The sequence below is a fragment of the Asterias amurensis genome, chromosome 4 (genome assembly GCF_032118995.1).
Source record: "Asterias amurensis chromosome 4, ASM3211899v1".
NCBI classification, from domain to species: domain Eukaryota; kingdom Metazoa; phylum Echinodermata; class Asteroidea; order Forcipulatida; family Asteriidae; genus Asterias; species Asterias amurensis.
In genome coordinates this window covers 12,618,001-12,645,275 of record NC_092651.1, presented here as the reverse complement: position 1 = coordinate 12,645,275, position 27,275 = coordinate 12,618,001, and the positions used below count along the sequence as shown (strand labels likewise).

The 27,275-nt window shown below is 39.9% G+C and overlaps 1 protein-coding gene across 1 annotated transcript; it reads right to left on the bottom strand.

Annotated features, from left to right (window-relative positions):
• Positions 1 to 375: 375 nt before the first annotated feature.
• LOC139936746 (sushi, von Willebrand factor type A, EGF and pentraxin domain-containing protein 1-like) lies at positions 376 to 27,245 on the bottom strand. Its single transcript, XM_071931653.1, has 29 exons — positions 27,108 to 27,245; positions 23,420 to 23,694; positions 22,476 to 22,652; positions 21,582 to 21,798; positions 20,831 to 21,010; positions 18,573 to 18,728; positions 17,926 to 18,114; positions 17,024 to 17,120; positions 16,427 to 16,521; positions 15,730 to 15,921; positions 15,028 to 15,285; positions 14,652 to 14,782; positions 13,610 to 13,718; positions 12,979 to 13,176; positions 12,561 to 12,729; positions 12,040 to 12,181; positions 11,317 to 11,524; positions 10,763 to 10,924; positions 9,886 to 10,047; positions 9,381 to 9,542; positions 8,843 to 9,013; positions 8,070 to 8,182; positions 7,078 to 7,292; positions 6,363 to 6,547; positions 5,692 to 5,866; positions 5,003 to 5,145; positions 4,080 to 4,242; positions 2,825 to 2,981; positions 376 to 2,609 (listed from the first exon to the last, which is right to left on the bottom strand). Exons 2-29 carry the CDS (start codon positions 23,684 to 23,686, stop codon positions 2,586 to 2,588), a joined length of 4,617 nt encoding a protein of 1,538 aa, XP_071787754.1. The 5' UTR covers positions 23,687 to 23,694; positions 27,108 to 27,245; the 3' UTR covers positions 376 to 2,585.
• Positions 27,246 to 27,275: the final 30 nt, after the last annotated feature.

Here is a 27,275-nt window from a genome sequence, read left to right as displayed (position 1 = left end):
GAACCCTTGGCCCCTAGGCTCCCAATTCGATTTTAAAAAGAACCAATGAATGGTTATAGATACAAAAATAGCCCCCCCCCCCTCCCACCACCCAATTACGTCTTAGCCAAAGTTCCCCCCCCCCCCAAAAAAAAAAGGGGGGTCTGGTTTATGCCAATGAACCTTTTGACACACCAGAACGAACAATAAAATCACCCAAGCAAACTCCTCATTTCAACAAGAAAGTTTGTGGGGTCTATTTATCACGAATACACTGTTAATGTAAACCAAACCCCAAATACCGGATACCGGCGCGCTATAAGTGTTCATATTATTATTACTAATATTATTATTAATCGAATACTCAAATCACAAACAAAACAATGACGTGAAATAGCACGAACAGTGATACAACATACGAAACATAGTTTATTTATATACATGTACATGATATTTTCCTGTAATGTGTGATCCTCAAATTGAATTATCACGGACATGAATTTGGATCACAAACAAAACAAATTGCATTTCTCATTTTAAAATAATATTTGAATGAATTTGATGTGTTTTTTTGCTTTACTCTTCCTCCTTTCTGAAACCATTTGTACTCATCTACCTGCATTCAAGGCAAAGTATCCAGTATAACAAACAATAAAACCAACAAATGGAAACTTCATTTCAAAGTACATTTTAAGATATCGCTGAAAACCCGGAGCAAATAATATCACCGCATGAATTAAAATCCCTACCACATAAAACGCTCCTTATATTCAAAATTCGGAGGATTAAAAAGTGGTATATTTGCCACAACTGCAGTACTTCAACGTAATGTCACTGAAAATGCTTTACACTACACAGCTGCCGTACTTCAACGTAATGTCACTGAAAATGCTTTACACTACACAGCTGCCGTACTTCAACGTATTGTCACTGAAAATGCTTTACACTACACAGCTGCCGTACTTCTTATCGGCGTACCTTTTTGTTGCCATTAAATGCCAGTGTCATTACCAAATGTTTACATGCAGTCCCTTTATGTCGTAAACTGGTCAACAGTTTCAATTAATATAGACAGGACAGATTATTACAGCAGACATTGGTAGACTCTTCATATATAACCTGTTTTTTGTAACGGAAATTTATATGAACATACATTTATTTCATTACCAATGCGTAATATACCAATACCGATTAAGTTTGTCTGTACGGATTTAAAGCCATTGGACCCTTTCGGTTCAGAAAAAATAATAAAAGTTCACAGATTTACAAATAACTTACAGGGTGAAAGACTTCTCTTGAAATATTATTCCATGAAATGCTTTACTTTTTGAGAAAACAGCAAAACAATATAAATTCTCGTTAACGAGAATTACGGATTTATTTTAAACACATGCCATGACACGGCGAAATGCGCGGAAACAAGAGTGGGTTTTCCCGTTTTCTCCCGACTCCGATGACCGATTGAGCCTAAATTTTCACAGGTTTGTTATTTGATATAGAAGTTGTGGTACACAAAGTGTGGGCCTTGGACAACACTGTTTACCGAAAAGGTCCAAAGGCTTTAAAGGGTTTAGGTACGACTCGAACACAAAAGTCCACAGATTTAAATTCAACGTGCAATGGTGAAAGATAACAATGGTAGAAAGCTTCCCCTGAAATGTTACTTGCAAAGTGCTGTAGTTTTTGAGAAATTGAGACGAAAATTTTAAGTATAGGACGACGGATTTACGCGACTCTCCTGAAAACATTGCTCTGTGATTTTCACATTTGTTGTTTTCAAAAAAAAAAAACTTGGCTAATGAACCTGAAACTTCTATACGTAAATTATATTACAAATATCTTCTTTCACTTTGAGTAGGGATTCATGACATGGCCGTAAACTTGATCTACAAAATGTATCAAAACCCTTTAAATGAGTTGGAGTAAGAACTACAACGCACCGTACAAATATACAACAATCAGTGTTCCATTTGTTTTCTTCTGAACAACATCTTTTCTACTTAAAGTCTCGCCCTCAACATGTCCCAATGTTCGAGAATTTGCGAGACATCTAATATGTTTTTATTCGGTTTGTACAAACTTATACATACGTGGCAAGCAATGTATATAGTCTTTACATGCAGTATATAACCAAATATTTTGTCAAACTTATAAAGGATTAGTTTTTACTTGATAAGTCGATACATGTTATACGAAATAGAAGCTATTTCTAAACCACATGTAAGTCATAATGTGATCAGAATGTTGGCAAAGTTTATAGATATGTATTGGCCGTGCCATGCTTTGGTATATAACGAGGGTTAGTCTTTATTTAAGACACAGTATGACTCCTCTGGTCATTAAAACACATAGTATCAACTGCAATAAATCTCAGTGAGACTTGAGAGAAAGGCTACATTATACGTTATGCTTTGATAGGGACAAAATAGCTAGTCTTGTTTCGTGAGAGAAAAGCCACGGTTAACCTACTGCTTTAAAATAATGATTATAGCCAGTCTTCTTTCGATTCATCGTTAATGACTTGTAGCTCCTCGGGTGAAAATAACACGTATGGTACCATCCAAGTATACCTCATATCGTCTTGAAAGCAAGACTACTGACGAGCTTTATATGGATGTGCAGACAGGTATCTGTTGTAAAAAAAAAAAATCAAAACACATGGTTTAGCTCGTAATAATTTATCTATAATCTACATGTTTATAATACATGTTTATAAAAACGAGTCATCCTTTTTTGATATAGCAAAAAAAAGACATAAAAATGCTACTTCAATTATTTATTGTCAACAGCATTGCCGTTGAGAAGCTGTCTTAATTTTGCGTATTATCAAGGTCTAGTTCCTCACCTCGTGCCCATCAGTTGTGGGTTGTGGTACGAGTGTGTCTCCTTCCAGTCCTTCAAGGAAGTCTGACCATGCTAAGATGTTGCCATGTCCATCAAAGCAGTTTCTTGAGATGGTTGATATGTCACTCTCAGACAGCACTGCATCCCAGAGATCCATCCTTCAAGAAAATTCCAAACCAGAAACACAAATACATCAATGGAAACCTTTAAAAGGGACTCGTTGTAAATAACCCGGTGCCTCAAATCCCATCCAGCTCTGATGGTTGCCTTTATTGTGAACATTTCGTCTATACATTTGTGTTGTTTCTATTAACATCTGTTCATAAAGTGTATTCACTTGAATAACTGAGCAATTGGGGACGATATGTCATTATAAACCATTAAAAAATGTGTTGTGATTGTTACAAACTCCACCTTAACCGGGGAAACTTGGAACATACAAACCTTTACTATAAAAATGTGTGGAGTTTGTAAATGTATTTACTTCAAGAACTGAACAATTTACGCGGGTGAAATGTCACTATAAACCTTGCATGAATAATGTGTTGAGATTATTTGGAACTTTTACTATGTGGAGTCTAACTGGCTGGAGTTTGAACATACGCTGATGTAGTGCTGTCTCATCTGGGCTACCTGGAATCGATTTCACAAAGATAATTCTACGTAGGACTAGTTCTAGGACTCTAAAGTTCGAACGAGTAACTCGTCCTAACTCGAGATAAGACTAGTCGTATCTTTGTGAAATCCAATCCTTGGTTCGCGTTCACCGAGATAATCCTAACTTTGGACTAGTTCTAGGACTCTTTAGGGGTTATTAAAAACTTTGCTATAGTCTTAAGTTCGAACGAGTAACTCGGCGTAACTCGAGATAAGACTAGTCTTAACTCTTTGTGAAATCCAACCCTTTGGTCGATTTCACCAAGACAATCCTATTTAGGACTAGTCCTATGACTCATTAGGAGTTATGAAACACATATAATGAGGCTAGTTTAGTCCTATAGGTTAGAACGAATAACTCGAGATTAGACTATGGTCTCAATTCTTGGTAAAATTCACCCCAGTTTGTCTAAAATGACTGGTCAGCAGACGGTTGGGACAGTTGATCTCTTAACCTTGAATCTGAACCAGCAAACTGAGCAGGGGACCCTGAACTGGGAAGCCAATGCAAAAAAACAAAACCATTCAGTGTTTAGAAAGGGGGTTATGTCACCAGCCAAGCCTCAATCAGTCATTATAACTCTTAGTTATAGACTTACTTGTAGATGTCTCCAATGAAAGATTCTCTGGAGCTGAACGAACCACCGAGAGAGTCTTGTTCCTGGCCGAGGGCAAACACTCCTTCCCCCGGTATCGGCTCCCCGATGAGACCGACCCCGGTCGAGGCTACGGAACCGTTCATATACAAACTCCAATCACCAACTGCAAACAAAAAAGTGTAATAATCGGAAAATGTTTTTGGAAATTGGAATATGTTTTCAGCTGAGTTTTCACATCAGTTATATTTGGAAAGAGAGGTATTTTAAAGTTGAACTTTAACATTAGTTTGTACAGTCAACTGTAGATTCTGTAGTTGAGTGTACATTCGTAACAACAAATCTACAGTCAAGTGTAGATTCGTGAATAAATAATAATACACTTACATCAATAGAGTGACGTCACAGAAATAGTTTAACACCTACAACTAATGTAGCCTGGGTTTTATATACAGATCCAACGGCAGACTTAAATATAAGATTGATTTGGGGTCTTACGAAACAAAGTCTCAAGTTCAATTCCAAAGGTCAGGTCCTAACTCCACAAACTATAGGTATTAAGTGTAATTTCTGTCATAGCTTTAAATCACAAGTGCTTGTTTGTTTGACCAAGTTTTCGATAATCGTACTGTTTTCGTTCTTTGCTTTCATTATGTGCTCCATTTAAACAATATTCATGTTAAAGACCCGGACGTCTGATCGCATTACTCCCCCAATGCAGGATAGGGAACTACTCTAAACAGTCTCAGTTTTTACCGGTTTCTAAAATTGTGGTTTTATTATAAATACTGAAGTATATTGGATTTTTATATGAAGTATAAGAATTAAATTGCTTACTGATTTTGAAAAGCACATCCCATTGTATTAAAACTGCAACAATCAGAATTTTTAATTTCATTTCAATACTTGAAATCAATAAATCCTACCCTGACTACTCCATGTGAACACCAGGCTAGTCCAATAGCCAGTGTTGATGGCAACATCGGTGTAGAAAGCTTGACCATTCATGTAGATCTTCAGTGAGGCACAGTCAGTCACTGTTAGTGCATTATCAATAATGTCAACCGACCTAATCATAGATAGAGTTGAAACAAAAACAGTTAATATTGCTCTCATAAACAAAAGCATAACCCCATGTAGGTAATGTGTGTATACGGTGTCTCTATACTGGCTTAATTGTCGTCATGAAAGAGAAATTACAACTTGACAATTTTATCAATAAGGACCAGCACAGACTTAAAATAACTAAACAGCCCATCAGTCAAAATTCCAATTAATTTTCACAATTCAACCGAAGTCATGAAGTCATCGTATCCAATGAATTCACTTTATCCAATGAAATCATTGTATCCAATGAAATCATTCCAATGAAATCATTGGGCCCTTCAGATCAGTGCCTGTCTGCTGCGTATAAAGACAGGGGACCAGTCTAGCCTAATCCACGGTTACCATGATACATAGTGGGTGCGTTCGCCGACCCGTTCCACAAGCAGGGCACTGGGGGCTGACCCGGGTGAGCCCCTGGAATGACGTCAAAGCTATTCGAACGTACCGGGGCAGACCGGGGTCGACCCGGGGAAGCTAATCGAACGCACACATTGTTTGGTTCATTTACCCGTTTGTTGTTCTCTTGGCGGCATATGAGAAGGGCGTTCCCATGTTGGTTGTATCTGATGATCGGATCCACATTGACAAAGTGACGGCTCGAAGCTCTGATCGGTCTCGTTCAACCAAGGAGAACTCTGACGTTGACGATGTGTCGAAACTCAGATAAAACTCCTGTGACATTTCTGTCAAGAATAATACAATATTTATTTCTGTCAAGAACAGTAAAACATTTCTATAGCGCCTATAGTGGAAGGCCTCAAAGCACTTTGAAAAAAAAATACCAGAAATCAGCAACTACATAAAACACATAGAAAACACTCAAAAAGTCTTACACTAAACAGATAAGCACAACACTACATATTAATCAAAGATAGGAATCGTTAAAAAGAGTCGATGAAAACATAAAGGGGAAAGCATACATTGATATATTAACTGTGTTTAAATATTATGTTTAAAGGTCCTCCACTTCCGTTTTACATAATCGTGTACAAGTAAAGAATGTGCAGATGAATGTGTTGCAGAAATGTTTAACAGTAATGTATGTGACGTAGCTCTGAGCATGCCCACATTACGGAGAACAATGGATTTACCTGGTTAGTCTGCTGCCACCTAGCGTCCCAAAAGTCCCCCATTGCAAAGGAAAAATATATTCGTGAATTATTCATAAGTCCAACTCACCGGTCTCGCACAGTCTCCCTGCAGTTCCTGGTAGGCACATGCATTGGTAACCATTGATGACGTCACGGCAGGTGGCGCCGTTCGCACACGGATGGCCCAGGCACTCATTAATGTCCACCTCACAGTTCACCCCCTCGTATCCGGGCACGCATGCGCATTGGTAGCTCCCTGGGTGGTCGATACAACTGGAAAGTGATAATGTGATTTTTAATGTTGATTATTGTAATATTTCGTACCCTTTTGTCAATATATGAATATAGTTTCAAGTTTAGGTTTTGTAATTACTTTCTAGTACTAATTTTTACGAACCTAAAAATGAATGACAAAAACTACCTACTTTCTCAAACAGAGATATATAAAAGGTAAATTCGCCTTAATAGATTGAAAATGCTGAAAGCGAGGGTAAATGAAAAGATTTTTGTTTTCAAAGGCCATCATGAATGCAGTACAGTATGAACTTTCTTTTCATCATATTTTGAAGTAATTGTTGCTACGAAAGCTCGTCTTGTTTTGTGAAGTATGTACAGTGCTACCACTACCTTCCTAGTTTTATTTGTCAGACTAACACGGCGATCTCTTTGTATTATGTCTAAAGTATTTTAATGTAGCCGCAACAAAATCTGGAAGTATCTTGTGAAATGAGAATCTTAATTTTCGTAAACGGGGATTTATATGCTAACAGCCAGGGGCTGATGAGAGGGATCTATCGATGTACCTCGCGCCATTCTGGCAGGGCCTTTCGTAGCACTCGTCAATATCTATCTCACACTTCGCTCCCTTGTATCCAGCCTGGCATTGACAATGAAACGTTGAGGGCGTCTGTGTGCAGACTGCTCCGTTTAGACATGGCTGACTGGCACAGCGGTCGGGCGGTGTCTCACAGAAGGGCCCCGTAAATCCATCCACGCAGTCACATTCCAAACGTGCAATCTGCCGGAGTGATTGAAATGTTAGTGGTGTAAGCATGAGGACAGGTGTACGTTTACGTTTACTTTGGCAACCCGGCAGGCTCTTAGACTCAATAGGAAGTTAACCTGAGGGTGCTTGACTGTTTGGGGATAGCGGACACAAATGTGCTAGCATGAACAAAACTTGGAGAACCGGAAGTACTGAAGACAAGACATCTGGAATTCAATTGGTGCGGGAAACTAGACATAGTGCTAGTAAAAACTACAATTTGTCATCCTTTCTACTTCTACATCTTCGTTGTTACTCAGTAGGGTCAATAAGTCAGGATGTGAACCCTTTACTGTCTTGCATAAGGACACGCGTGATTGGACCGAGATTCCAATCCACATTGTGATGACTGAGCCACTAGACCTTTGATTCAGTGTGCTAGACCGCTCGGCCACAACACACCATTGTTGAATATCCTGAGCGCCTATTGTGGTCGAGACTTTAAAGGTTGGTTTATATATATTGCCTTTCTTAGCACCATAGCACTTAACATATTTGCCATTCCTTTGGCTGTTTTGTTTTGCTTTCGGAGTATGTTTTTTGTGTTGTAATTTTTTTTACAAGGCATATTATCCACCACAAGCCTCGATTTGTGGATTCTGCCTCTACAGTAATTTTCAGGGATAACTTTCCATTTTCAGTAAGATATACTGTGTGTATGTGTATAGGGGAAACATGTTTACATCGATTTAGACTAAATTGAAACATCGCAAAAGAGTGAGCGCCGGATATTGTATGTGTAATACTTACCTGGTCTCGGCATTTAGCCTCGTTCCGGCAGGGGTTGGATAAACACTCGTTGGTTTCTACGGCACAGAGGGCGCCCTCATAACCAGATGCGCAGACGCAGGCGAATCCGTTCACTTTGAAAAAAAATAATACAGGTTTTATTTAATGCGATAAACGATCAACTGTGCCTTGGTTCTGGTCCTTGGAAAGAGTTACAAATGTAGAATCATGGTGCATGATATATTTTCAATTGAAGTGAAGTAAACAATGCAGAAGATTCTGAAGAACAACACCAAAACTTAAGTAAGAGCAAACAAACATACAACAACGACAATAACAACGAAAGACACACTCAGATTAAAGGCAGTGGACACTATTGGTAATTGACAAAGACAAGACAGTTGGGGTATCTCAACATATGCATGAAATAACAAACCTGTGAAAATTTGAGCTCAATCGGTCATCGAACTTGCGAGATAATAATGAAAGAAAAAAACACCCTTGTCACATGAAGTTGTGTACGTTTAGATGCTTGATTTCGAGACCTCAAGTTCTAAATCTGAGGTCTCGAAATCAAATTCGTGGAAAATTACTTCTTTCTCGAAAACTATGGCACTTCAGAGGGAGCCGTTTCTTACAATGTTTTATACCATCAACCTCTCCCCACTACTCGTCACCAAGAAAGGTTTTATGATAATAATTATTTTGAGTAATTACCAATAGTGTCCACTGCCTTTAAACGAAAACAACAAGAAAGAAATGAAAATAACAACAGCAGTATCAAGATCACTGACCTTGATCAACACACGTAGCCTGAAAGAAACAAGGTTGTGACGCACATTCGTCAACCTCTATCTCACACAGGCTACCAGCGAAGCCTGGTGGGCAACCACAGTAGAATGAGGCACCGTCTCTCACACACAGTCCGCCATTTTGGCACGGGGCAGATTCGCACGCATCGATATCTGAAAACGAAATTGTAGTTTGGGTGGTAACAATGGATATGTTAAAGTGCTCATAGAAAAAAAAAAAAACTATTTTTTTTGTTATTCAGTAAAATGAAAAATAGATGTATTGTTTGTACGGGAAAACTAACATTATTAGCTAAACTCGTTTTAAAGAACAAATTGTTATTGGTTTGTGGGTATTTTTTGTTCATTCGTGGCAAATGTCTCATAGTGGTTACGTCACAAACAGAAATGTTTAACGGAAAAATAGTCATAAATCGGTGTCGATTATAAGTACAATCGCCATAAAACAAAATTATCTTGACCAACAATGAACATTATTTTTAGGCTGATCGATGTCTTAAATTGATGATAGAGTCAGTACCTCTGCACTCGGACTCTGAAATAGCGCCCTCATCGGTTGTCATTTGGTTGTCTGGGCACGGTAGACATTCAGTTTGATGCTGTTCTGGCTGATACATTCCCATAGGGCAAGGCTTACATGGACGCAGTCCGGTAACGCTATACTTCCCTGGACTGCAAACAGCTGTTGGGTCAAATCATTGATGAGTTATAGATGAACACTAATTAAATATGAGCTTTGAAAACTACTAAAAATAGCCGATGTTTGAATTAAGTGAATACAGTTAACAACGCATGTCACATCAGAAGAGTTAAAAAACGCTGCATGTCAAGTTATCACCAAGAAGTCGAACATAAAAATCGTCGAACGTATTAGTTGTCAAACATTAAAGTTGTCGAACATAAACGTTTTTAAACATTCAAGTAGTCGAATATTAAAGTTGTCGAACATTAAAGTTATCATTAAAGTTGTCAAATATTAAAGTAGTCGAACATTAAAGTTGTCGAACATTTATTGTTAGACTTGCCTCTGCAGTTCCTCGATGAGCTGGTCCCTTTTGCGGACGTAGTTGTACCCTCTCTGCATGGTATGCAAGCGGTTTTTTTGAAGCCATGTTGGTAGGAGCCTATTGGACACGGTTTGCACGTTGATAGCCCGGATGGAGAAAACGTACCGGGGTTACACTGTGCTGTAATTAAACGTCGAGTGGATAAATCATTGAGTTGTGATTTGCCAGCCTTATAACAAGTTCACACTGTAACGTAAGCGAGTCTTTATTGGATTCGAAAACGTTATACTACAACTGGGTTCCTATATAAATCGCTTTATTACACCAGCGTCAGCAACCCCAAACCACAGGGGCAAACCCCTTCTCGTTGCGATTTGGGTTCTTTCACGTGCATTACACAACACACGGGACATACGGCTTTACGCCCCTTCCGAAGGACGAAGCAATAATGGAGCAAGTGCCTTGCTTAAGGACTCAAGAGTCAAGACCGGGACTCGAACCTATACTCTACTCACTAATCTTTGTACCCGGGCTATTCTATCGTCTGTCTCTTCTAATTTCCTCCCCTACCTCATTTCTGGCCTTTGTGGACCTTGTTCGAATCTCACCTCGATGAAGACCATCCCATGTAGGGTGGTCTACTCTTGCTAACTTGACCCCTTTAGTGTTTTCCTTTAGTTAACATCTCATGCAGACTTACAGCGCAGGGAATGGGATACCTTTGAACGCTAGGTGGCAGCAGACCTACCAGGTAATTTTCCATGACACGTAATTCTTAGAATGCTCACATTTCCAAGAAAAATGGATATACTTGGTAAGTCTGCCGCCACCTAGAATACCCAGGTTCCTCGGTTTCTTCACCACAAAATGTTAATAAAATAGTCTGGTTACATACTTCGGCATTCACTGATGTCCTTGGCCTGTGTGCCTGCAGTCCAGGTACCGGACGGGCAGTTCTTGCAGTAGTCCTGTCCTTCCTCATCCTGGTACGTGCCCTCCTCGCAGACTCTACATTCATGAGCTGCCGTCTCCAAGTAAGAACCCACGGCACAGTTGACTGCAGATTGGGGTCAATATACATCATATGTTAAAAACCTACGGGCTGTAGGTGCAGCTTCACTATATACTATGCACCTATGGACCCATGTTTGTTATACACAACCAAAGGCACAGTTGGCTAAGGAAGAGTCACATGTTAACCCTAAGCTGATAAAGGTTTGCGGTGACACCATATAAAGAAAAAATCTCTAATTGAGTTCGGATGGTTCTGAAAAGAACTGCATGTTTCAAATCCTTAACTTCTTAAAGGTTTGTGGTAACATCACTTTGTTTAGCACAACATTTTGTTCAACCCTTTTACTAATAATGCGACGACACCTTATAATGGCGACTGTATGTCGAGGTCGTCGTCATTGTCAGTGTCGCGTCGCCTTCGTGTCATATACTCACTGCATTCTTCCGCGTCCAGCGACATCGACCCTGTTTGACAGAGCGGGACGGTTTGATTGGCAGAGAATGAGCCCTCAACGACCGGAAGTGTCTGGTTGTCGACAACGAGATGTAGTTGACCAGACCCTGCGAGTTTGGCGAAGTCGCCCTTGATTTCCTCGAGTGTCTGTGTGGCATTCTCAAGTTGAGCTTTGTGTAGCCCCTTGTCCTGAAAAAAACAAATTGTGAGGAAAAAATGCCTACATACACTGGTTCGAATCCCACCTTTGCTAATTTTCATGGCAAACATAATGTCACTTCACTGCACATACATTCCGTGTTTTCGTGTTTGTTTTGTGGGTTGTTTGGTAGGGTCAGATACATTTTTCTCGGATACAACTTCATTTCAGAGGAAATATTTCAAAGGGAAAAATGGTTTTAGTATTAACATATTCAGTCAGCTTTCTGACTAAAATTTAAAAGTGATGATGTTCGTATACTTAACCGATCTTGTAAAGATAAATATTTTGACCAGCGTGGGTCGATCATATCCTTCCATATTGTTTTTTACTAGCATAGATGGAACTTTTAGAATGTCTAATGTGTTTGGTTTGCCCTGTTGGTCTTACTCCAGTTGATACGAAGTATCTCATTTTGATTTGGCATTTTAACTGATGCTTTCTTTGGTTTGTCGTCAATCATTGCTAAGTCGTTTACGTTATGGATAAGGAAAAATTTATTTACCGGTGATCGTATTTGTGTAGATACAGTAAAGTCAATTGTCACGGTGTAGTTTAGTCCTGTAGTGTCGGCACTTCGCCGCCTTCTCCTACCTTCGTCTTCGTCTTCGTCTATCTCACCGCAGTATACTGTAACTTCCTCCACCCTGAAACGTTCCATTTGAATTAAAGCTACTGGACAGTACTGGTAATTACTCAAAATCATTATTAGCATAAAAACTTATACTTGGCACAGAGTAACGGAGTGCTGTTGAAAGTATAAAATATTGTGAGAAACGGCTCCCTCTGAAGTGACGTAGTTTTCGAGAAAGAAGTAATTTTGGGTCTGGAAATCAAGCGTCTGAAAGCACACAACCTTTTGTGACAAGGGTGTTGTTTTTTTCTTTCATCGTTATCTCGCTACTCCGAGGACCAACTGAGCTCAATTTTTTACAGGTTTGTTATTTCATGCATTTTTTTTTGGAATACACCAAGTGGGAAGACTGGTCTTTTACAATTACTAATAGTTTTGACCTTAATACTCACAAACAGTAGTTTTCTCCCATACACCCACCACCAACACTACCAAACATACTCTTCTTGAAGTCATCAACAAAAGCCTCTCGGATTCTTCGTTTTGTCTTTGCGTTTGTGCAGTCTCCGGCATAGTACTGCGTCTCCATACCCAGTCGAGCTCCACTTGGATCATGTTTTTCTAAACAAAAAAATCAGAAAGACTGATGAAGGAAACGCATTCTTTCGAAGGGCCTATAGGCTCGAATGCAGCCGTTGAAATGGAAGATGCTCTTCAATATCAATTCCACTTTTTCAAACAAACGACCATCTTCAGAACAAATAGATGTGTAATCCACACTTGCCGCTACTGCACACACTCGACGTTTCGACTCACCTGCCAAATCAAGATCTTCAGTTTTTGGACCTTCCATGTATAATGTTGACTAACCTGAACAATCCGGCCATGGTATGGGGAGCCCGAATGGAGTGGTGGTCCATTTTCCCCCGCCACACATGTACCACACGGCCGGCTTCTCTGCAAACTCGTAGGCCTGGTTGCAGTAGACACGACAGAACGATCCGAACAACCACTGGTCACATGCCCTCGCCCCATTACGCGGATCTGGGTAATTTGGGCATTTTGAAGCTGCAATAGAATACGTAAACAAAGTTTGCATTAGTTAGGAAACAATGTTTTGCAAATCTGAAACTTGTAAAAGAACAAAAATTGTCGAGCGAGCTCTTCAAACCATAATAATAGAGGCAAATCAGCTGTTTTTTTGTATTAAATTGTTATGTAGGCCTACAGAATGTAAGAAATAGCGTAATTTTCATGTAAACAAATGATCATCATTGTTATTGTGTTTTCGGTTTTTGTTTTGTTTTCGTTTGTTTGTTGCTGTTGTTCGTTTTTGTTATTGCTGTTACTTTTTGTTTTGTTTGATATTTTTTATAAGATTTTTGTGTAATTTAACCAATGAAATAATTAACTATCACTGCTGTTGTTCGTTTTTTTTTGGCTATTGTTGTTCCTGTTTGTTAAGTTTTGTTTGTTGTTTTCTTGGTTATTTTAAACTTACGACCGATACGAATTCTGAATCGGCATTCGGACTCCAATCCGGCAGCGTCTGTTGCTGTATACGTCACGATATGTGCTCCCCAAGTTAGCTCCACGCCAGGATAATGTGTCTGAAATCAAAATGGCAAAAAAATATGTATATGCATAGGCCCTATACAGCGCTATACTCGCTAGATTTAAGGGCTTGTCATATTGATTGGAATTCAATCAATCAATTCGCAAACAGTTTTAGATTTGTTTAGAATTATTATGAAAATCTGATCGAGGCAATGATTACTAAATGATAATAATAGTAACAATGCATTTATAATGCGGCATCTATCTAGTGTACAAGACCCTATTCCGAGGCGCAAAAAAAAAATGCACAACACATAAACAACAAAAGATATAGAATACAAAGACAAATTATACAATGAATAATCTGAGACATGTTACAAGCTAAGTGTATTTGGAGTTAAATAAATGAGTTTTCAGCAAATTTTAAACAATGGAAGAGAATAACCCTAACCCAACCCAATGTCGTTATCCTCGTGTAAAGCGACATCATGGCCGGGCTATCCTATTGCACTGAAATCACCCGTGTGTCGCCGTCAATTATTTACTTTCCTAGCATCATAATGTTTATTCGGCATAAAAGGAAATAGTGTACACACGTTAAAAACGAATTAAAACAAAAACTTCCCCTTCACGTCAAGTAAAGGTGTATTTTGAACTGTTTCTAGACTGCTGAAGACGAAGAAGACAAAATAAAATAGGTGTTCGGCTGTTAGCTGAGCACCTAAAAACGAGCAATATACAGTTTGATATAACAATCTATCGGGCACTCCATCCCAATTTTCCAGTTCAGAAAGAGCTTTAAAACTTCGAAAGGATTTGGTTTCTTCTTTGTATATCTGGGAAAATACGCTTTTTACACCAAATTTGTTGTTGCTTTTATTATTACAACATAGTGTTATAGGGACAGCAAATTTGTTTGTGCTTTTACTGAATACCGTCAGTATAAACCACCTGCCCCAAAACTAATTACAATAGCTGTGTCTTACTTGAGTCAAAATGAGATCCCCTTTAGAGTTGTCAGTAAACTGTGGTTCATCCCAGGTCACGGCGCTTATCTTGTCAGATGACGTTTCATGCATTTCGTCTGGGCAGTTTTCTACCGTGGGTGGTTGTGTGTCTAAGCAGAAACAGGAAAAACATTTAATTTGACTTCAGGACCGTCAGTGGATATAGGGAGGGAGGTACTTTAAAAACAATTGGGTATCCGTGTAACAAGACATTTTAGAAATTGACTGTGACTACGGCTTCACCACTTGGTGTAGGCCTAGGAGCGTCCTTCGGGTAATGTTCGTCATTGATGTTGTTGTTGGTGCGCTTGATATCTCGGGAGTCGGTGGTGGCGCTTCCTGTTCTCAAACTTACCTAGAATAACCACTTTGAAGTAACACTCCGCACTCAAGCCAGCGGTGTCTGTAACAGTGTACCGTACACGAACAGATCCAATTTCAAATCGATGAGATGGTTTGAGTCCGGCTGGATGAACGGTGACGGTGAGGGCGTCAGTGCCGTCTACATTATCACTGTAGACTGGCATGTCCCACGTGACCTCGGCTGATGAGAGTCCAGGTTCGGCTTCTTTATCAATTGAATCTGGGCAGGTTATTTCAGGAGGGATGGCATCTAGAAAATAAATAAAATTACAAATAAGCACCTACAAAATTTGCCATTGTTAGAAAATAGCACCAGAAGAGACCAATGGTGACCTATTTAATGTTCATATCTCAACATATGCAAAAAATAATAAACCTGTGGACATTTGAACTCAATTGGCCGTCGAAGCTGTGAGGTAAAGAAAAAACACCCTTGTCACACGAAGTTGTGTGCCTTTAGATGCTTGATTTCGAGACCTCAAAATCTAATTCCGTGGTCTCGAAATCAAATTCGTGGAAAATTACTTCTTTCTCGAAAACTACGTTACTTCAGAGGGAGCCGTTTCTCACAGTGTTTTATACTATCAATAGCTCTCCAAATACTCGTTACCAAGTAAAGTTTTTTGCTACTTATTATTTTGAGTAAAGGGAAAATTTTTGAGTAAAAGGGAGGCTCATGTACTGAAATCCTTACCAACACACGCGACCTGTTCGTCTGAGGACCAGTTTCCAGTGGTCTGACACCGTTTGATCAAAGGGCCCTGTAGTCTATACCCATCCTCGCAGCTAAACGCACAGGCTAGCTTCACCTTTTGCCGCTTCTCTCCACACTTTGCAGGTACAATGTTGCCATTACGTAAGGAGGGCAAAATGGGGCACGTAATAGCTGGAGAAAGACATAACACATGTAAACAATATCAACATTTACACTTTTTTTGTATCACTTTACACTTTTCAAATTCGAGAATGGAATTTGCCCATTCACCCATCGTTTTTATACGAGTATTATCAGTATTTACAACTTCAGTGTATTAACAACAGTATTTACAAGTTCTTTCTCCAGAAGGCGATCAGAGCATACTGATCGAAACGTCGAGTTGGAACCAACGGTTCTTTTGAGAACTACACCCAAGAGATTATTATGGTGTTACAGCAAACCTTACTTTTAAGGTAGTGCCGAATTGTCGAAAGTTTCGAATGTCTTCTTTATGTCTTTTCTCCGGGGAAACTTGTCCCCGGAGATTCTGTCGCCCAGTATGGGCAATGGAGGTTGATTCCAAAAGAGGGCGCTCTCATGAGAAGCTTGTACACAGTTCCCCGTGTGCGGGGCAAAATCTCGGGGGGAGGGGTAGGGGTGGGGGCACACAGAATCTCCTGCTCCTCCGCCTCACCTCTGCATGAAAAGTGTGTCCCGGACCAATCTCCAGACTCAGTGCATTCACGTTCTCTATCCCCGACCTCGTTGAAGCCATCTTTACACGAAAAGCTGTCCATATAAAAATCAAACGAAGATTTTTTTCATAAATAACTCCTGCTTCTTGTCTCATACGGAGCTCCGGAATGTCATGTCATTGTATCGAGCTAACAACATTATGTTGTTAAAATTGTATTTCATTCCATTAACTCAACACATTTAGTTTGGCACTTCTGGAGCACCGTACGCACCTGGTTCACTCAAACGTAATCATAATGTTAAAATAAATAACAGGTTTTCGGCAGCAGCCGAACACCTTCCTCCTTCTTTATAACCATAAATAATTATGGGACAATTTAAATTGTTCGATTTTAATTTCAATGTGTTAATTTGTTAGCTATCAAAATCCTTTAAAGGCAGTGGACACTATTGGTAAATACTCAAAATAATTATTGGCCTAAAACCTTACTTGGTAATGAGTAATGGGGAGAGAAAGAAATTCCGTATTCGGGGAATTCCGTACAAGACAGACAACGGTCACAAAAGACAAAAGTATTTTCTGTTGGAAACTTACCTGCAAGTAGAACCGTAGACATCACCGAGAAAAGCATCTTGTTTTAAACAAAGCCTACTGCCATCAGTTGGTGTTGGGATCTCGTCACAGCTGACCTCTGGGTGGGGAGTGGGATATAGGGGTCAATACATCCAAATTAGTTGATGATCATTAAATCAAAATCTTAGTTAATTAATACACAAAGGTCGCAGGTTCGAATCCCACCGAGTAATCGTCGGGTAATTTGTTTTCACAAAACCCTGAAAAGGACTGAGATACAGCGCCAATACATAGGCCTACATTGGCAAATCATAATTCGGGTTTTTTCTTCTTCTTTTCGAAATGGTAGTTGAGCTTGGCGGCCGTGTCCAAATTGGTGGCTGGCTTGATTGCCGCGTCATCATGCGTTGAGGTATAGGACTTCCTCATTAACACTCTTAGCAATTGTCGTAGCCATAGCTGTAGCCGTAAATTCGGACACAGTTCCCCCCCCCCCCTGCTCCCCTCCCAGGGAGATCCTGTCCACAATACGGCGAATTTTGCACTACATAATTCTGATGGCGCCCTCTTTTGAAACATCATCCTTCACCCCACGTTAATTTTACCACTGAGAGGACAGAATCTCTGGCGGAAACCGACCATGCATCTCGGCACGATCAAAGCACACTTTTCTAAGGCCATTTTCGAACCCACTGCTTCGGGTTTGGATTCGGCTTCCGGGCCCCGTTCTCTCGTCTGAAGCCTTGGGCACGTACGCAAAGCACGCGCAGTTGTCAAAACAACCGCGGGGCCAGGCTAGCCTGAGCCGAGTTCAAAGCCGAAGCCGTGTTTTCGAAAAGGATCATGAAGCTAAAAAAAGATGCGCTGTTTGAGTCTGCTGCCATCTAGCGGCCAAAAATTGAAATCGATTAGGCGGAACTCACTTTGACACTGTGCTTTTTTTCCTGACCAAAAGCCGTTAGCTTCGCATCGGCGTGTGGCAGAGTTGGCAGGGTCGATCAGCTCGTAGCCGAGGTTGCATTCAAACGAACACTCTGATCCGTAGGTGTTCTTGCAGATATCCGGTCTTATCCGACCATTCGATAGTAAATTAAATCGTGGACACGTTTGAACTATTTTAAAAGAAAAATGATAGAACCCCAAAAGTATTAAGAAGGCTCCTATTTTGGTTTCCATTTCGTGAAAATCAGTATGATCTAAGTTATGAACTATAACTTAGATTGTGTTGTAGTTTGTATGATTGCTTTTCATCATTTCATTTAGTGTACCCGTTAACACTGTTTTGTCGAACAAGTATATATGGTCGTTCCTTTCCAAGTTTGTTGTTTTACTTGTGAAGGTTTTCTTGCAATAAACTTGTAATAAACAATGTTTAAAAAAAATAATTAAGCGTTTAATGAATACTGAATCAATGATTGCCCCAAACATGTAAGCCTTTTCTTCACTCGAAATTCTTCCATGCATTGAGAGAAACATGACGCAGCGATTCATTTGTCAACAAAAGATGCAGGGCAACAAATTTGATTTTTATAAAGTTCAGATTCTAGATAGATTACGTATCCAATCGTACCTTTGCATGTTTTATCCTTTGCACGAAAGTACCCTTCCAAGCACTCGCATGCCGAAAGAGATGTTCTGCCCTCTGCCGTCGTGCTTGAGTGAGGCGGGCAAGGTGTACATTTACTCACCTCTGCGTAGTTTGACTTGTATGTACCCCTCGGGCACTCTTTGAGGGGTAAAAACACGAGACAATTAGTTTCAAGCTGTTGTGTAGTTGTGCACGTGAGAACTGCACACACTTCAGAAGTGTACCTTCGTAATGTGCGTTCACCGCACCTCACTTGTTGTATTTACAAGCAATAATGGCAATACTTGCCCTTGGAGGTGTCGTGGCCGAACGGTCAAGAACACCGAATTAAAACTCTTCTGTTTCTTAACAGCAGAGTTTGTGTTCGAGTCTCAGTCGTGAAACTTGTGTCCAAGTTTAAGCAAGACACTTAACCATTGCTTCGTCCTTCGGATGGGACGTAAAGCCGTTGCTCTCGTGTGTTGTGTAACGCACGTAAAATAACCCAGTGCAGTTTGATATCGAAAAGAGATGGTGTTCGCCCCGGCTGTTCCTGGCTGTGGCTGCTGAATGTGCCTTATAAACCCCTTAATGTGTCTCGTTATTTGGTCTCAGAATTCATACTTTCAATAACCTATCTTTTTGTAAAAATGTATTTACTTAGGTGGGTAACTTGTTTGTAAATACGTGCGCTATATAATACTTTAATGTTATCGATGCCATTTCGTAGTATCTACTTTGAGTCTGTACTTTTTAAACTATTAATTTTACTATCTATCCATTTTTGTTTACAGTACTCGGGAAAGTGGACTCCTTGGTATACAGTGCTTACACACTTCGGTTATGGGTAAGACCATATTTTTGTATACTTTTTATTGTATTTTTTTCTTCCTTTTTTTTTGCCTTTTCCTGGATGGCCTCTGCTCAACAAACTTTCGTTTTAATAAAACAACCTAAACAAGAAAGAACAAAATGTTCAACAAGTGAAAATAAGTGTTCTTTTAAAGGGACACACCGGCTCACCGTTTACGCAATTTGGGGGTGTAGAATCATAAATAATGTTTTTATAGATGGTTGCTGTAAATAAAAATCATCAAAATTCCACGTATTTAACGAAAAATGATTTTAAAAAAACAAAGCGGCCATAACAAGCTTCCGTTACACGGACTCTTTGAATGTGAATCTTACGTTAGATTTTCCACCATTATTTACATGTTGTAGCGATAATTTGAATACATGATCTTTTTCGTCAATTATTCGTAAATAAATTTGTAAAAAAAAAGATTTAAATTTGGTTAAGTAAGTTACTTTTAGACGGCTGAAATTAAAACTAGCCCGGAAGGTCACGTGATTGTTTGTACCACTTTTTGGTTAGAACAATCACGCGACCTGCGTTTTTGTCTTAAAATGCTAAAAAACGGCTAAATTTGATGATTTTTTTTAAAGGACTGTTCTTCTTCATTCCTGGAAGACCATTGAAGTCATATCTTAGTCTATCTTGTAGCCCAAATAGCCCAATTCGGCCGGTGTGTCCCTTTAAACGCAATTGTTTGCCAAGTTTACCTTCTGTTAATCTCATTTTTGGCGGGATGTTGATGCAGTTGAAGCCCTTCCGGGCGCTTCAGAGGGACTCATTGCGGGGAATTCCCCCACGCAGCCCGGGTAGGCCTACCGGTTCCTTTCACGGATGGCTCCCGGACATTGCTTAGAGTGTGGTGGCCATGACCAAAAGGTGAAACCGCACGTGCTCGTCTGAACGCTTTTGCACAAGCCGGTGAAAGTTTAACATGTTTTTTTTCTCATGAGCTAGGGCTGTTATCTTGAACATTTGCCAGCATTATCAAGAGTGCAACCTACGGCTGTTTAGTTTTCGAGGTCGTCAAACGATTTAAGGCCGAGTACAATGTGCACTTTCTGCTACATAAATTTGTTCTGGTTTAAAATTCTAAACTAGATTGTTTTTCAAGGCAGTCTTTCTGTACTTTTAGTTAGACCACTAAACCAGGCTGGAGATGCGTGTTCCAAGGTTGGTCTAAAATACTGGAACTACACTGGGTTTTTTTTTTTTTTTTTTTTTATAGAATAATCACAGCTTTAGAACGCCCTCCTCCGCCCTGCCTTGGTATCAGTTACCTTGACTGTACAACTGTTTGATTTAAGCGTCAGGGGAAGGTTTGCCTATTACGTGCGGGTTGAAACAAAATCTGAAAAGGGGCATATAAGGGTTTAAAAGCTTTCAGTATTACTTGTTGTATGCTCACTTTCACAATTGTGTATGCCCTTGAGCCCAAAATAGCCTGGTCCGCAAACGCAGCCGTGGCGCCCCCCTACGAGAGAGCATGTGCATCTTGCGTCTTCGTGGCAGCATCCGCCAGCGTCAGTGCATAGGCCGTCGCAAAGACTCTGGTCAACGAGTGCGTCGAACTGGTTGTCTTTGGGATCTGCAGTAAACGAAACCGCAAACAATATTAATCCATCAACCATAAAAAGTATAAAATAAAAAATGTAAATAAAATTTGAATGAATGATTTGATAGTTGGTTTTGACTTTTTTCTCGTTTTTCCCACGTCTGCTGTCTGGATCAAGGGCGTAAGGGCACGTAAAAAAAAGTACCTTTCCCAAAATAACAGAAATGGCTCATTCACTACTACTGTAACATTTTTTTTGGGAAGATCTGCCCGCAGAGAAAACGCATTTCACATTCCTCTTGCAAAGTACAATCTGGATAATATTATCATGACTTTTCTAGAAATAAGTTTTCTGAAAAGAAAAAAAAACAGTTTTCCATTGTAAATTCTTACGCTCTTTCACTGGTAACTTTTGGTTAAATGTCCTTCTTCCAGCCCCAGCTTGAGCTGGACATTTCTTGGTGTTTCTTATTCAACAGCTACCCGCTGTCAATAAAATCAGCAGCAAAACTAGGGTACAATTTTAGGGGAGGCACCAGGCGAGTTTTTCTCGTTTATAAGAAAGGCTTCATTATTGACACAGGTTTGCGTGCAGTGCAATTACCTCCGCGAATTCGGAGAGCAAGCCTCTTGAAGTCCTCGAAGTTGTAAAAGATGAAGAAGTGGTCGTACTGTGTGCTGGCTATGCGCTGGAGTTGTGACCGGTCGAACAGGCCCACTCCTATGGTGTAAATCTCCACGCCATCCTGCTGGAGTTGCTTGGCCTCATCTACTGGCGATCCGCCGGTATTTGACACACCATCACTCAGTAGAATCAACACCTGTGTGTGGGTTAATCAGAGCGGGGCTCATTTTCAATGTCAGGGCCCATTTTTGAAGAGCTGCTTAAAGCACCAAAAGTAGCTAAGCATGACAAAATCACGCTCCGGAATAAGGTTACCAGCCAAACTACCATAAGAAAAGTACGATTTATGACTGGTATCCTGCTCATTTCTGCTTTAATAACAGAAAAGCATTTTCCTCCTTAAGCAGCTCTATAATGAGATCGGGCCAGGATCCAAAAGGGTGGGGAAACCCCATTTCTCCCAACTGTATGCGTTTCAAGGGAGGATGTACATTACATGACCCACCCCCCCCCCCCCTCCCGACCACACACACACACAGGCCTGCAACCGTAGACCTCCTGTTGTCCCTCTTTTGTTTATACTAACTTTTTGCAACAGCTCCCGTTGGTGTTGTAAATGTTTTCCAACTGTGGACCTTTCCCGAACCGTGGACCCTATTGTCCACGTCTGAATGTGTTTACCTACTCCCACAGCTAGAACTCTATGTTTCAGTCACTCTGTAAACAGTCCGTTGTTCTATGCACTAATGAGTCTTTAACACTGTTAAACAACATTGTATCGTCCACATAGTGTTCCAAGTCCCCATGTGGACGTCTCTATTATTAGTCCCAGGGGCAAGTTCTATATAGAGTATTAAGAGTCAGTTCACTTGCCTTTTTGACGTCTTCTTCCCCTCCTCGTTGGCTGTTTTTAAAGATGTTGCTCGCGTCTTGCAGAGCCAATTTAATGTTGGTGGCGCTTCCTCCCTCATACTTGACTTCACTCTTGACTTTCGATAGAAAGCTGCATTTGTTGTCTGGTGCGAGGGAGATATAATCAATGTGCCGCGTCTATATATGGAAGACAAAAAAGTCGAAACGCGAAGTTAGACTATCTAATCACTGATTTGTTTGCAACCGATCAAAGAAACAACAAATAACACACTGTTTCTGGTTCATTTCGTTCAAGTTGCTTGGCCCTAATTGCCTCCATGGATTAGGGTTTTTCTCTCTGAACAAACGATTTTTGACCGATGGTGCTATTTCAAAACTAGGATACATACAGGGCCCAAATTCATAGAGTTGTTATTTACATGAGGCAGATTACGTTTGCCTACCTAAATACCATGTAACGTGTACAGTTTGTGACTGGTGTCCTGCTCATTTTCGGTGAGCAGAAAATTGTTCAGCAACATTTCTTGCTTATGAAATTGGGCCCAGAACAGTTCGCTACAACTTGTCTGATTATATAAACTTAGCACATCCAAATAAGATATGTACTTATTGTGTGTGATGTATTTGACCAATATTTAGATTGTATTAAATTGTTATTATGCAATTGTTAAATTAATTCTTTCGTTACTGACCGTTGGTATTCTATTTGACGGTTCTTTTAGATTCCCAATTAAGTCGTTCATGAAGTTTGAATTTAAACTTATCAAATCTGATCTGATCTGATCTGATCTGATCTGATCTGATCTGATCTGATCTGATCTGATCTGATTTAATCAATTAAATCTGATCCGATCTGATCTAATCTTGTCTTATCTGATGTATCTAATCTGATCTGATCTAAACTAAACTAATCTAACATAATCACTGGTTTAATGGAAACCTACCACTTGTTCGTTGTAGCTGACCACAGCAACCCGAGTGTCGTTCGGGCTGATGCTGAACTCAATCAGCAGGCTCTTGACGAACAGCAGCTGGGTGTCGAAGTCTGCCTCACCGATGCTGCCGGAGTTATCCAGGAGGAAGATCAGATCAGTCTTCCGATGGAGGTGCACCTCACGCAACTTGGAGTTCATGATACCCCCAGGATCTTGCTGACAGGTAGGCGTTGGGATGAGTAGAAGTAGGAAGCTGAGGGCCACGTAGCTTGTCATTATCGAATCTAGCCATCACACAGAGATAATGTGACAATGAAATCATTACTTCATATCATTATACTCCAGAGATATTGAGAGAATCTAGAAATGCTTAAAAACAGTGCATCGTGTGCCGGGAAGAGACCATGCCGATAGATAATTTGACTAGACGACTAACTTGACCAGACGGTTAAAATGACCAGATGGACAAATTTAACAAGACGGTTTTGACCATACGGATAATTCGACCTGACGGATAACTTGACCACACGGATTCATTTGACCAGATAAATAACTTGACCAGACGGATATTTTGACCAGACGGATAATTGACCAGACGGCAAACTTGACCATACGGATTTGTTGACCAGAACTTGACCAGACGGATAACTTGACCAGACGGATAACTTGACCAGACGGATAACTTGACCAGACGGATAACTTGACCAGACGGATAACTTAACCAGGAGGATACCTTAACCAGAAGGATAACACGACCAAACGGATACTTTGACCAGACGGATAACTTGACCAAACATATAATTTGACCAGACGGATAACTTGACCAGTGGGATAATTTGACCAGACGGCTAACTTGACCAAACATATAATTTGACCAGACGGATAACTTGACCAGTGGGATAATTTGACCAGACTGCTAACTTGACCAGACGGCTAACTTGACCAGACGGATAACTTGACCAGAAGGATTGTTTCGCCAGATTGATAACTTAAAATAAAAAAATTGCGCTGAACTTCGCTCTTTTGTCGATTTGTATGTATCATTTTCCAATTATTTGTGTTCAGGGCACGGCAAAAGTGCAACGCTTAGTGCAGGCTGGTCTACTCAGAGTCGTTCCTATATTTAGTTCGGCGCAAGCGCCTGTTTGAACCGGGTCTTCATCAGATGTTAAACTTGCACCAGGTACAAAAGACTATTCTTCGTTTTTCACCCTTACACCGACATGCATTAAGCACTGTATAATCAGTACTTTGCCGAGTTTTGTGAAAAAAAAATCCACTGGCAAATTATCGAAGGGTAAAAACAAAACTAAAGTATCTCCATAATAATTTGTTTTGTGACACCACACTTAGCAGTTAAGATAAGAGTGATACACAGCTCAGATTGATTAGCCCTTTGTGTGAAGGCACTGGACCCATTTGGTAACTACTTAAAACAATTGTTAGCATTAAAACTTACTTGGTAACGAGCAATGGAGAGCTGTTGGTAGTGTATACAACATTTGAGAAACGGCTCCCTCTGAAGTAAAGTAATTTTTTATTTCTCAATACACAAAGGAAAGACGTCAGATGAAGTCTTTTATTATGCATCTGAAAGCACACACTTTTTGTTAAACAAGTGTTTTTTTCTTGTAACACAATAGGAAACATATTGTCTTTATTGGAAGTTCGATTTTGTTTTTTTTAATCAGATACAAATGAGTTACGAAATGAAAGCAAACACAATAATTGTGCAACAAAGGTGTTATTCTTTCATTATTTTCTTGCAACTTCGATGACCGATTGAGCCCAAATGTTCACAGATTTGTAATGTTATGCGTATGTTGGGATACACCAAGTGAGAAAACTAGTTTAGACAATAAAAACAAAAACGGTTGCCCAGTGCTTTAAATCGTGCCCCAGGCTCCCGATCTTCCATCCTTCGATCGGTACAAACGCATGTCACTCCACGTCCTTTTGTTATCACAACTGAGTTTTTTTTCCCAGGCCCGTACAAAATGTTCTTCCTCGTCAAGGAGGATGTTCCTTATTGCTGTAGGTGAAGGTTCAATGACTGTGTTTCTGGTATTGTTATCAATGTGTTTTCTACTGATATAATTATAATGACTATTTTGAAGTCGGGATATTGTACAATAACCTTTTCGTTGCTGGCAAAGCCCCCAACATATGCGACTTTAGTTCAAGAAATCGGTGTAAATTATCCCATGTGGGTAAAGTAGGTTGCCGTCTTTGCTTATCTGTTGGTCCTCAAATTTCAATTATTAAAATCTGCAACTCTAGACAGTGGCTAAAATATGCCCCAAATTATCTGTCAAAATGTCTGTGCGATACGGGGATTTTGGGGCGCCAGCGAGTTTTCCGAAAATAACGCCACACACACTGCATTTGCCATTGCAACGTGTACACAATTTGGTCTGATTTCAGAACCTTTTTGCAAGTTATATTTTGCAGTGGCGTCGAGAAAGAAAAAAAAAATGTCGTTACGATGTATGAAATGTGTCCAAATGTAGAAAGTTTTGCAAACTCTGCTCTCTGTGAATTTGTGTAAGTACCTTCTTATTTGAATACACTCAAGAACCCCGCTCCTGGACTTTCCAAACAATCTCCCTCCATGGTGTATCTAGAGGTCACAGGTTCAGGTCCCGCTCCGGTAAAGTAGTCTTTGCTTAAATGCAGTGGACACTATTGGTAATTACTCAAAATAATTATTAGCATAAAACCTTACTTGATTACGAGCAATGGGGAGCTGTTGATGGTATAAAACATTGTGAGAAACAGCTCCCTCTGAAGTGACGTAGTTTTCGAGAAAGAAGTAATTTTCCACGAATTTGATTTCGAGACCTCAGATTTAGAATTTGAGGTCTTGAAATCAAGCATCTGAAGGCACACAACGTCGTATGGCCATGGTGCGACAAGGGTGTTTTTTCTTTCATTAATATCTCGCAACTTCGACGACCGATTGAGCTCAAATTTTCACAGGTTTGTTATTTTATGCATATGTTGAGATACACCAACCGTGAAGACTAGTCTCTGACAATTACCAATAGTGTCCAGTGCCTTTAACCCAGAATTGTATAACATATACCCAGTCAGTTTCCCTTGTGGTTATACCCAAGTTTGTACACCTTAATCAGTTTTCAAAATGTTTTATCCACAAGGGAATCGTCAAAGAGATGCACACGCCAGGAGACTGACTCAGTCATTTAGATTCTTTAATTAGTCAGTGGGGTGAGGAGTATACGTGGATTCTTTTTCCATGGCCTAACAAAACATGTACAAAAACTCATTATTTAGATATGAACAAACTTTAGAGATGAAAGCTTCCGTAAAGATATGTATAGCATAAAGAATACATTGTTTGTTATGAAAATGATGGAGCAATAATTTTCTTTAATTATGGTTCGTGCATCGCCAGCTCAACTTAATTTAATGTTTACTTTCTGTGAAAAAGAAACATGCTTATTATTATTCGTAAAAATATATTTCGAAAATTACAGTTTCAAAGTATGCTGAAGAACTCAGACAAAGACACGGGAGCCATAAAGTGGTATCTGAGGCAAACAATATTTGGCAAGGGAATCTCAATTGGGTTAGAAAAGGCTGGTAGTTCAAGCAGCATCGAACCTCTCTGGAAAAAAAAGTGAAAATCTTATTTTCTTTTGTACATGTTTTTTTAATTTATTGAAACAGAACTTACCAGGAGAAAGCTTCAAGCCACGACCGGCTCGTCGAAAGAAACTCACGGGGGAGAAAACTATGAGGTGACTCCCTCAACTTACGATCACCATTAAAACAATCCTCAAGTTGAATTGCCCCCGCTGCTTAAATTAGTTGCCAGAAGAGGAAACATCTATGGAAACTGTAT

Excerpts from the sequence above, each read along its gene's own strand:
- LOC139936746 (XM_071931653.1), bottom strand. The coding sequence starts at position 23,686 with ATGACAAGCTACGTGGCCCTCAGCTTCCTACTTCTACTCATCCCAACG. Across the intron at positions 16,522-17,023 it reads GTCTACGGTTCTACTTGCAG|CTTTTCGTGTAAAGATGGCT; the intron begins GTAAGTTTCCAA and ends TTATATGGACAG. Across the intron at positions 10,048-10,762 it reads GGACATCAGTGAATGCCGAA|CACAGTGTAACCCCGGTACG; the intron begins GTATGTAACCAG and ends GTTTAATTACAG.